At 38.8% G+C, this 12,494-nt stretch overlaps 1 protein-coding gene across 1 annotated transcript in view; it reads left to right on the forward strand.

The window, feature by feature from the left end:
- Window positions 1-12,494, forward strand: part of trappc9 (trafficking protein particle complex 9) — a 221,208-nt gene that overhangs the window by 29,524 nt on the left and 179,190 nt on the right. Inside the window, 2 exon segments of the mRNA XM_034294766.1 lie at window positions 805-931; window positions 2,468-2,613. Coding sequence (XP_034150657.1) covers window positions 805-931; window positions 2,468-2,613 — 273 coding nt within the window.

Here is a 12,494-nt window from a genome sequence, read left to right on the forward strand (position 1 = left end):
ACTTTCTTAAGCTTTTAAAGCTATGGTAATATGCTTTGTAACAACAGGTTGATTGATACATTTTTATGCAAGGCAAAGCCATCTACATAAAGTAATAGCGCTTTAACTCTTGCTTTTCTCATGTTGATGTTCCGTTCCCTCACACTGGGGCTGTTCTTCGGCCGCTCTCCAATTTGTCAGATCAGATAAACTCCTCTCCAATCCCGTCCTCAGACTGCGCTGTCTGCCTGGGAAAATGTTTTGAGTCGGGGGTTTGTTCCTGCTTCAAAAAAACAATTCCTGGCCGAACACACTGGATGGCAGCGGCCTGTCACACCAACCCATGGTGCATGTTGCTTCGTGTCCGTGAGTGTCATGCCTGAGGTGAAACGGAGTAGTAGCTCCTCCCTAACCTACCCATCCACGAGTCCGACCGGAGTACTTACAAAGACGTGTTTGTACGCTGCTTGGCTGAGAGGGATGATGCGGCCCGACCGTAAACGTCTTTATTGATCCAGCTATAAAACTCGCACTGTTTTAACACCTGACGGGGTGGGGCGGGGGCATGAGGAGGAGGGGGGGGGGGCGGGCGGGGCGGGGCGGGTGGGGGCCATTACTTCTGTTATCATGTTCTGTTAAATTGGCAGGGTCATGCAATCTACCCCGGATCCCGAGTCTGAGCGTTAAACCTCTCCTTTGAGTGTTAGTTTATGAGGGTTCAGATTCAGTAAAGCCCTTCTCCTTGTAACTCCAAATGCTCAGTCCTGCTACACCTACATTGTGCTTTACATTTCTAACCTTGGTCTTTTGCCTCACCATCCACAGAGAAGAAGGAGGTCACCCAGAGTTTGGAGAACTACACATCTAAATGTCCGGGAGGAATGGAGGTCATCACCCTGCCCGATGGACTCAGACTGCATCCTGTTCCCTTCACCAAGCTGCCCATTGTCCGGTATGTACATGTCACTTTGTGTTTACAACAAATTAAACACATTGAAAACACAAATGAAACCAATTTTGTTGACTGTTGTGCTCTGATTGATCAATGAGCTAATCACATCAAACATCAAATTACTGCTACAGTTATGGGAGTTCTTTATGCAATAAGGCGAGGGGTTGTGGGAAAGTCATGGCTAAGGCCTGTTCTTAGGCACAATGCATTGCAGAGTGCCTGTATACTGCCTTTAGCTGTGGTGGGTTGGCGATATACAGCAACCCCCCAAGATCTATACTCAAACCGGATAGTTTGAATCTTGGAGGCTTATTGGCTGATAGGTAGAATTGGTTCATAAGTGCAATAAGGCATTTCAATGGCGTGACACATCTCTGTGATGCGTCATACCTAAGAATAGCTCTCAGCCGTGGTATATTGGCCATATTCCACGCCGCCCTCACGCCTTATTGCTTACATATACCACAACTTTCTGGCAATTCAGGATTCAACCCCCCATTTTTTCTATTATTTTTTGACTGAACATAAACTGAAGTCAAAATTCTGGAGATTTACCAAAATAAAATTGGTGGGAAGGGGGATAGGAACCTGCAGGAGTGATTCAGTGCCTTGATGTTGGTGTAGAAGCACAAGGTGTTGTCCAGAGTCACGCTGACAAGAGGAAACCATGGTGTTGTGAACTGCGGAATGCCCTGGAGGAAGATCAGCTCCATCATGTCAAGGTTGAGCTTTAGATGGTAGAGTCATGAAATCAGAATAAATTAGAGGTAGAAAAGAAGGTCATTTCGGTTACATTGGTATAGAATACATTTGCCATACTGTAGTGCGACCAAACCTAGCATGCCGTTATACCACTTATGAATACATCTTATTTAAGATGTATTTCAGTCATTGTAGAAAAAGAGGTTAAAGATTACATGGTCACTCAAAGCACTACTCCGAATGCAGCCAACTTCTCTTTCTATCGTGTGTGTGTGTGTGTGTGCGCGCGCTTGCGTGTTTATGTGCGAAACAGAAAGGTTGTTTCAGGTCACCATGGCTAAATCCATCTCACTCTCCCTCTCAGGACCTTTAATGGACAAAACTAACTGTTTTTCTTTCTATGGACCCGGAATGTAATTGAGCATCTGGTCAGCTATACATTACTTTAGTTTGGGGTTAAGTTGGAGCCAAAGCCTAGACCTGGGGAGCTTTTGTGCGTGCGTGTGTGCGTGCGTTTTAGGTCTAACTTTACTCATGAGGGCCGAACGTCCCCATGAGTATAGTAAAACCCAAAAAAAAGGGGTGTGTGTGTGTGTGTGTGTGAGGGAGGGAGGGAGATTGGCTTAGGTCACCATGGCTAAATCCATCGCAGTACCTTTAATGGATATGGCAGGTGAGATAAAACTAACTATATTTCTTTCTCTCTGCCCGTTCCATCGTACTCCCTCTCACCTTTTCTCTCCCTTTATCGCCCTTTCCCTCCATCCAATCCTCCCATCCAATCCTTCCCTCCCCCCACCCAATCCCTCCCTCCTCCCGTTTATCCTCCTGCAGATCAGTGAAGCTACTTGACCTGCCTGTCAGCCTGCGTCCCCACAAACAGAAAGGCCTTATGGAAAACAGCATGTCCACTAAGAGCCCCTTCATCTACTCTCCCATCATCATGCACAACAGAGGAGAGGAGCGCAACAAAAAGATAGGTGGGCAAAACACAAGTGCAAACACACACCTTCTGTTTATGTGGCGACTGAAACAATTTTTCCCCTTAAAACTACTATAACCAAAACCTAACTGCGACTCCAAAATCCTAACTTTAACCCTAAACCTGATAACTAACCCTTATCTCTAATCCTACTTCATTAACCCTAAACCTGATAACTAACCCTTATCTCTAATCCTACTTCATGAACCCTAAACCTGATAACTAACCCTTATCTCTAATCCTACTTCATTAACCCTAAACCTGATAACTAACCCTTATCTCTAATCCTACTTCATGAACCCTAAACCTGATAACTAACCCTTATCTCTAATCCTACTTCATTAACCCTAAACCTGTTAACTAATCCTTATCTCTAATCCTACTTCATTAACCCTAAACCTGTTAACTAATCCTTATCTCTAATCCTACTTCATTAACCCTAAACCTGTTAACTAATCATTTTCTCTAATCCTACTTCATTAACCCTAAACCTGATAACTAACCCTTATCTCTAATCCTACTTCATTAACCCTAAACCTGATAACTAACCCTTATCTCTAATCCTACTTCATTAACCCTAAACCTGATAACTAACCCTTATCTCTAATCCTACTTCATTAACCCTAAACCTGATAACTAACCCTTATCTCTAATCCTACTTCATTAACCCTAAACCTGATAACTAACCCTTATCTTATATCCTACTTCATGAACCCTAAACCTGATAACTAACCCTTATCTCTAATCCTACTTCATGAACCCTAAACCTGATAACTAACCCTTATCTCTAATCCTACTTCATTAACCCTAAACCTGATAACTAACCCTTATCTCTAATCCTACTTCATGAACCCTAAACCTGATAACTAACCCTTATCTCTAATCCTACTTCATGAACCCTAAACCTGATAACTAACCCTTATCTCTAATCCTACTTCATTAACCCTAAACCTGATAACTAACCCTTATCTCTAATCCTACTTCATTAACCCTAAACCTGATAACTAATCCTTTTCTCTAATCCTACTTCATTAACCCTAAACCTGTTAACTAATCCTTATCTCTAATCCTACTTCATTAACCCTAAACCTGTTAACTAATCCTTATCTCTAATCCTACTTCATTAACCCTAAACCTGTTAACTAATCCTTTTCTCTAATCCTACTTCTGTCCCTAATCCCAGTTGTACATTTAACGTGAATGCAACCCATTAATCTTATTTGAGTATGCTTGTGGACGCACACTATTTCTGCAGTTGCCTTGTCAAGTTAAACTGTTTTTAGGCCTAGTTTTCATTATAAATGACATCATTGAGATAAATAATCTTCCCTACATTCTTGACTAATTCCATAATTAAGCTAAGAACACCATGTACGACTCTCCTTGCCTTGCTTTCTCCATCTCTCCTGGTTTCTTTGTTCCTGAACATTCACTTGTTTCCAATTTTCTTAAATCTTAGAAAGTCCTCCAGGTCTGGCAGACATTTTCATGATTGTTTCAGATGGCTTTTCAGGATAAGTTCTGCTCTGGCTTCTCCTAGAATCCATGGAGTGTGAACTCCCTGCTACTGTGCCAAATCAGATCAGATGGACTAGACACAATGGCTGCTGTTAGTTTTATTAAATTTTTCAATATAACCGAAATCCATTCCTTCTTTCCCTTTGACCGCTTGTTCATCACGGTCTCCCTTTGAGTGTAGTGGTGTTCGGTCTGTTGTCATATGTGCCTTTGTCCGTCATTCTGAGGCCCCGTCTTTAGGCTCAATCACTTGCCAGTTCTTCCTTTTTCCATTCTGTACAACTTGCTCTTTTTTTTTGTGGTTATTTTGAACAGTCAGTCATTAGTGTCTGGGTTACAATGACACGACGCACAGGCTATGTGTATGTGAAACCTCTGAGACGGTGAGTTGTGGGGTAGCGCTGCCTCCGCCCACGCCTGATTTATCTGTGTAATATCTCTGCTTCCAGACTAACAAGATTGCCAGTCACGTCCTCACCAGAGAACAAACGAACAAACAAGTCAAGAGGGAGAATAACAACAAATTAATTTAAATATCTGTTTAATGGCTAAAGTGCTTTCAGTCTTATTCATAATTCATTGGTTTTATTTCATTCTGGCTTCCTGCCTACTTTTCTCCTGTCAGTCTGTCTTTCTGTCTATAACTCTGTGTGTGTGTGTGTTTTATTGTGCCCACTCACCTGTCAGACATCCCTTGTAAATGAGGAGTGTTATCTTAACCCCCTCCCCTCCCCCTTCTGATTTTGAATTAATATTCTTCTCTAAAACATTCCCAAACTGAAAGGGGAATTAGTCACTATGAATGAATGAATATTCTTCTCTAATAACATTCCCAACGTGAAAGGGGAATTAGTCACTATGAATGAATGAATATTCTTCTCTAATAACATTCCCAAAGTGAAAGGGGAATTAGTCACTATGAATGAATGAATATTCTTCTCTAATAACATTCCCAAACTGAAAGGGGAATTAGTCACTATGAATGAAGGAATATTCTTCTCTAAAACATTCCCAAACTGAAAGGGGAATTAGTCACTATGAATGAATGAATATACTTCTCTAATAACATTCCCAAAGTGAAAGGGGAATTAGTCACTATGAATGAATGAATATTCTTCTCTAATAACATTCCCAAAGTGAAAGGGGAATTAGTCACTATGAATTAATTAATATTCTTCTCTAATAACATTCCCAAAGTGAAAGGGGAATTAGTCACTATGAATTAATTAATATTCTTCTCTAATAACATTCCCAAACTGAAAGGGGAATTAGTCACTATGAATGAATGAATATTCTTCTCTAATAACATTCCCAACGTGAAAGGGGAATTAGTCACTATGAATGAATGAATATTCTTCTCTAATAACATTCCCAAAGTGAAAGGGGAATTAGTCACTATGAATGAATGAATATTCTTCTCTAATAACATTCCCAAAGTGAAAGGGGAATTAGTCACTATGAATTAATTAATATTCTTCTCTAATAACATTCCCAAAGTGAAAGGGGAATTAGTCACTATGAATTAATTAATATTCTTCTCTAATAACATTCCCAAAGTGAAAGGGGAATTAGTCACTATGAATGAATGAATATTCTTCTCTAATAACATTCCCAAACTGAAAGGGGAATTAGTCACTATGAATGAATGGATATTCTTCTCTAATAACATTCCCAAAGTGAAAGGGGAATTAGTCACTATGAATGAATGAATATTCTTCTCTAATAACATTCCCAAACTGAAAGGGGAATTAGTCACTATGAATGAATGAATATACTTCTCTAATAACATTCCCAAAGTGAAAGGGGAATTAGTCACTATGAATTAATTAATATTCTTCTCTAATAACATTCCCGAACTGAAAGGGGAATTAGTCACTATGAATGAATTAATATTCTTCTCTAATAACATCCCCGAACTGAAAGGGGAATTAGTCACTATGAGTCACTCCTCAAACCCTGAAGGGAGATCTGTGGGGGATGAGAAACCTCATCTTGGTTTCGTCCTGTCACTGGTACACCAGTTCCAGTGTTTTATGTGATATCAGACAGGTTACAATCAAATACGCTCAACTTTTGGCTGAATATTGGAGCAGCAATTTCATGAAAAGCCGTAGAAGTGTCGGTGCTGTGTTTTTTTTAAGAGTATTTGGTTGATTGGCTTCTGTAGGCGTTGCTTTAGGTTTAAGACAGGTTAGTCTGTAATCCTAAGGCTGTTGTCATACTTATAACATTCCCGAACTGTTCGGGAATGTTATACTTATTAAATGGAGACGGGTACGGGTAGCTCAACTACAGGTACAGTTGAGCTAGAAATTGAAGGATGGAGACTAAATATGATCCGTATTGCATTGTTGATACCTCTCTTTCTTACCTTGGAGCTACTAGCTGGCTCGGCTGATTGAGTTACCTGTGAACATTCCTCATGTGTGATCCTGGTTTTACTGTACATGTGGGGACCAGAATCCTCCACAAATGTAGGAAAACCTGCCAGTAAAGGCACAGCAAGGTGTCTTTCATGCACATTAAGGTTTCATTTCATGCTATTTCTGGTTTAGTTGTTAGGTTTAGGGTGACACTCACAAATGGGTTTAGTTTTAGGATTGGGTTTGGGTTTGGGTATTAGTGGTCAGGTTTAGCCATTAGTGGTTAGGATTAGGGCATGGGGCAAATAGGGAATCATTATTCTGGTCATTACAAGGATAGAATAATAAAGGGGTGTTTGGGTTGGGGGTTGGTCCTGGGCTTGGTAATCTCTCTTTCTATATATATATATATATATATATATATATATATATATATATATATATATATATATATATATATATATATATATATATATATTATAAGTATGTCACTACAACTTCTAATAAGGACACTGAACTGATCAATAACCAATCAATAAGTCCCTGCTCTCCTGCAGTTCCCTGCTATTTCTCCCCCTTATTGATAAAGTTTTGTTAGAATTAGTTGCTTTGTTGTTAAAAGATGCCAACGTTTGTTTTATGCTGTTAGATTTCCCACAGAATGTGTAATGCATTATAGCTTTCTACATTAGCAAAGATTGTAAGCTTCTTGTGCCTAAGCGGTTTCTTCAGCCTTGCTGTGATCATTCTCCCCGAACATAATGACGTTCTGCTATTAATCTCAAAGCCAGGAACCAAATCAGGTGGAGCCTGCAGACAGACATTAACATTTACGTTAAACAGTCTGTCAACAGAAACTGATCAGACTTGTTTCTGTCGCTACTGCCATATGCATGCAGCTTATGAGGGTACACCCCACCATTTTCAGAACCTTTCATCCAACATATTTGTACCTTTTTATTGATATGCAAAAGGGTAGGTTTGTGCCTAAATAGACAAACTTGAAATTGATACCCTTTTTATCATTTGATCACCAACAGTATCTAATTATGCTATAATTATAGAAGGGTCTGGTAATCATATTTCCGTTCATCTTTTTTATCCATTGCCAGTGTGTATACACTTTTGAGGACCCAGGTTCAATTACAAATAACATGAGAATATCACCTTAGTTTTCCTGTGTTTAACACACCTGTGGGATGAGGGATTTAAATTAATGTAATGATTTTTAAATAGTAACAAGCGGGCTGTTATGACCAAGATTTCACCTAATGTCTGTGAAAAACATTTGATCATATCTGTGCTCTTGTCCAAAGACTCCGCTGATAATTATTTGACATTGTGCCTATTTTTGTGTCATTTACTTTTATACTTAGCCTAAAACCTTCCAATTTCACCATACTGTGAATTATTTGGCAATTTTTTTCCTCACATTTCCCAGAAAGCCATTGCTTCAACAAAGCTGATGAATTTTGCTTAGTATGAAGGTTACATTAATGATGAAGCACTATATCCGCACACTACACTAATTCCTTGTGACTTTGAGGTCCTACTGCACAAAGCCCACTTCGATCACTAAGTTCCACAATGATAATGTTGTTAATTAATAATTCATTAATAAGCCAAAAGCTACGGCACCTATTAGCTAGCCAAAAGAAGTCGCCAGCAGCTGGCTAAAACTAATCTATACAATGACAAGGCTGTTAGATTAGACGTTAGTGGTTGGAGAGACGTACCCTGGAACAGGTCAGTTTAACTCTGGAATAGGTTATTAAGTATTGGAGAAAGTCATCACCAGCTAGCCAACTTATTTTTTCGTTCAACTAAGCCAACATTTCAGGGCTGTCACTATTCACTTATTTACTGATGCATTTCAATGTCATGACTGAAAGAAACACTAGTCTCAGGGAGCCATTTATTTTTTTCTTTTGGAAAATTCTGTAAATGTGAAAGTAGTAAAGTGTCTGCCAACTCATCTTAACTTTGGCTTTTATAGAAGTGATTATGTCCCTCTGTATCTAAGTGGTCTTGGTTCAATTCTCTAATTATATAGTATTTTTTCATGTTTAGCGCAGTCAATCCACCTAGGAACATCACATCGAGATGCAAGAGTGCATTCGCTATTTTCTTCCACATCATTTGATGAGCCCCCATTTCAAATTACATCACAGATTTCACACTTTATCATAACTCATGACAAAGTGTGATGAATGTGGTAACTTCGCTGCTTCCCTGAGCATGAAGGAATCGTTGTTGGGCCATTGAAAGCGATCCAGACCCGCTACATGGTCCCCTAACTTGGACACTATAAAAAAGCGTTAAAAAAACATGGACACAACTGACATCCAATTTGTATTTTTAATGCATCTTAGTTTAGTCTCTAAAACCAAGAATGCTATCAATGAAAGCTAGTGATGAAGATTATTTTGGAATGAGCTGCTTGGGGGCCTGGTGTCACCACCGGAATGCCCCGTTACCCTTGCCAACCGTACAGCAGGTCTTTAAAAGTTTACTGCTGCCACCTCCTCGCTTCTCCTTCTTTCTTGCTCTCCTTCATTTTGCTGATGGGAAATCAAAGTTATTAACGTGTGTTTGTGTGTGTGTGTGTTTGTGTGTGTGTGTTTGTGTCCTTTGTGCTGCAGAGGCCCATAGAATGTGTTTTCCGGCTATGCTATTCTTTTCATGCCATGTTCTATAAATCAGATTGATGCAGAGCTATAGAGCAGCGAATTTCTGTAACAGGGAGCATGTTTTGTAAATTATTGCTCTGCGACTGTTTTAGTCTGCCTGTAACTATTATGTTGATGCCTCTGAGATCTCATTCAGCACTACACACACAATAGATATGGGGGAAGATTTGGTTTGCACACACGCTGGCTTTGTATGCATATGAGAGCTTATGGAATGTTAGTAGGTAGATACAGTGAATATCAAAAGTCGGCATGTCCTTACTGAAAACTTTTCTTTATCAAATCAAACTTTATTTATATAGCGCATTCCTTAGAAAATGCATTTCAAGTTGCTTTACCAGGTAAAAGTCAGAATAAGAACGGTTAATAAATGCTTTGATAAAATATTTGAATTGCAGTAAAGATATAAATCAAATGAAATGAAAAAAATATGTAAGAGGTTAAAACAAAGGGGTTCACATAAAATGTATACTAAAACAAGTTGAAGAAAATCTTTTAGAAAGCCAGGCTAAAAAGGTATGTCTTTAGACCTTTTTTAAAAATGTCAATAGCATCTGCGTCCCTCAGATTATCAGGCAAGCTGTTCCAAAAACAGGTCCATAGTGGCTGAAAAAGGCTTCACCAGTAGTTTTGGTTCTGCCCCTTGGTACAACAAAAAGACCAGTACCAGATGATCTTAGGGACCAACCACACATGTCAGACAAATATTCAGGTACAAGGCCATGTAGTGCTTTAAAAACCTATTGGGCAATTTTGTCATCAATTAAAAAATTCACAGGCAGCGAATTTGGAGTCTTTAAGAAAGGTGTAATATATTATGTGTAGATTGAAATCAAGATGATTTAGCATTTTTTCATCTTTAATAATATGTTATAATATTGAAATTATTTAAGTGAAAATTAAGGGTTAAACATGTCAGACTCATCTCAGAAAAATTATAAATTGTAAGATGCCTTGGTTGCAAGTGTCCACATGTTTTATAATGGGGCTTGTAACTGTTCAGATTTAACCTATCACATTCCAATTAATTTACAAGGTGATTTGCTGTCATTCGAGATCAATTAAAATGATACTGATTCAAACACTTGGGTGTAAACAGGGAAGAGAACCTCCTTTCTAAACTGAGATCCTAGAAGTCATAGCCTACATGATGTACCAACTTAATAATTTTTTTTAACATTTAACACTTTTGATTTCGAGATGCATCCTTATCTAAAACCGTTTAGTTGTATTTACTTGATCAATGCAATAATGTTGGCTAAATTAGCACAGTTGCGAATTGTTATGCCAACTTTCTTAGCCTTTGAGGAATATTCTCTCCCATATCAAATATCTTTTCAGGCGCTGACTTTGAAGCTGAATCTCTTCATAACTGTGCTTTTGAGAATGTGGGACAATATCTCAGTGCTACTTGCTAACTAAAACAAACATCGAAAACCCATCAAGCTCTTCAACAATATGTAAATTGCCAAGAAACACAAATTGTCTCTTGCAGGGCTTCTTTCCAGAAGGCCTATATTGCGCATTCGGTGGCTGCCTATTGTTCACATCGATGCATTCAGTTAAGGGATTAGTCCAGGTATTGAATGTAGGCATTGTCCAACAATGACCTGGTGAAATAACTACTTGATGTTATTTGAAAGGTACACTGTAAAGGAGTTGCAGGCATGTCTGGTAGGGACTGGCCACCTGTGTATTATAACCATTGAGTATATTCTCCCCAAGTCTAAGCTGTGGAGTGCCGTTAGGGTGGCAAGACACCATTTCTCCCAAAATAACCCATCCAAGCTCATATTCATTTAGCATGACTACACATTCAACCTAGCAAAACCATGTGGGAGATGGGTCATGGTCTTATGAGACCCAAGTAGAACTTTTAGTTCTTTATTCTAGGAGATATGTTTGGCACAAAGCCAACCCTGCTCCTCTTCCTGTCAAGCATGGTGGCAGCAGCGTCATGCTTTAGTATACATGTTCTTCGGGTGCAGTAGGAAACCCGGGCTTTCACAACTTCAGACCTGTATGTTTTCTGGTTAGGTCTGAGTGATCTTTGCAGAGTTTTCAATATTAGTTTGAATTCAACTGGATTTTTGAGCAAAGCTCTCAGTTTAGTGGCAGAGAGACATTCTCCCACAGACAAGCAAAATAGGCTCCCTTATGTAACAGATTTTGGAGGACTGCCTAATAATAATTACAAATTCAGTAAAATAGTATTAATTTCATTCAAACATAAAGGCTAAAGGTGCTTCCCAAAGTAATAACTGTGGGTTGTGCACATTTATGGCAGACAGTTATTTTTAATTATCTGTTTGTTTTTCACTTCAATATTGTTGATTAAATAATCTTATTAAAGCTGAAGAAAGGTCTGACATTATTTCTCTATTTTCAACGAAGGTGTGTGGTGTTTTGATACCCACTGAAGATATTATTTAAATGTGTATTCTGATATTCACAAATCAGTGTGCTGTATGTATGCAGATGGGGGTGGTGGTGTTTTGAACCCATCAGAAGATATTATTTAATGATGTATTCTGATAGTCACAAATCAGTGTGGTATATGTATTCAGATGGGGGTGGTGGTGTTTTGAAACCTTCAGAAGATATTATTTAATGATTTATTCTGATAGTCCCAAATCAGTGTGGTATATGTATTCAGATGGGGGTGGTGGTGTTTTGAAACCTTCAGAAGATATTATTTAATGATTTATTCTGATAGTCCCAAATCAGTGTGGTATATGTATTCAGATGGGGGTGGTGGTGTTTTGAAACCTTCAGAAGATATTATTTAATGATGTATTCTGATAGTCCCAAATCAGTGTGGTGTATGTATGCAGATGAGGGTAGTTGTGCTAGTGATGTGGCTATTGGGTCTATCTGTGTTATCATGCTCGAAGATCAGGAACCCCCACGTTTGAGGTTTTCTCTACACGTCCGGCAGCCACAGTACTGTATGTTCTCCTTTATGTTGGATCCCAGATTGATTTGATTTATTTTCCTGTTTGTCCAACATGGTATGAAAGATCTTTGTAAAACAACCCCCAGTAATAGTATGGGATTTTTTTTAATTGTTCTGTAAATGTTATTGTTTGTACTCTTATTTTGAAGTATGTTCATTTTTTTTTTGTCAGTATTAGCCTAGCATTGCCAATTGGCCTGCTGTCTTGTTATTATTCATTTAGGAATTTTTGGTTAACAGAAGCCTTGGCAGAAAATACCAGATGTGGTTTGTGAAGAAATGGTTTTACTTCTGACGCCGTATCAAATGGCCCCTGGGCAGAGGGCCCAGAGGGATGAAGTGATACAGAGAA

Source organism: Esox lucius, chromosome 10 (assembly GCF_011004845.1).
Source record: "Esox lucius isolate fEsoLuc1 chromosome 10, fEsoLuc1.pri, whole genome shotgun sequence".
NCBI classification, from domain to species: Eukaryota; Metazoa; Chordata; class Actinopteri; order Esociformes; family Esocidae; genus Esox; species Esox lucius.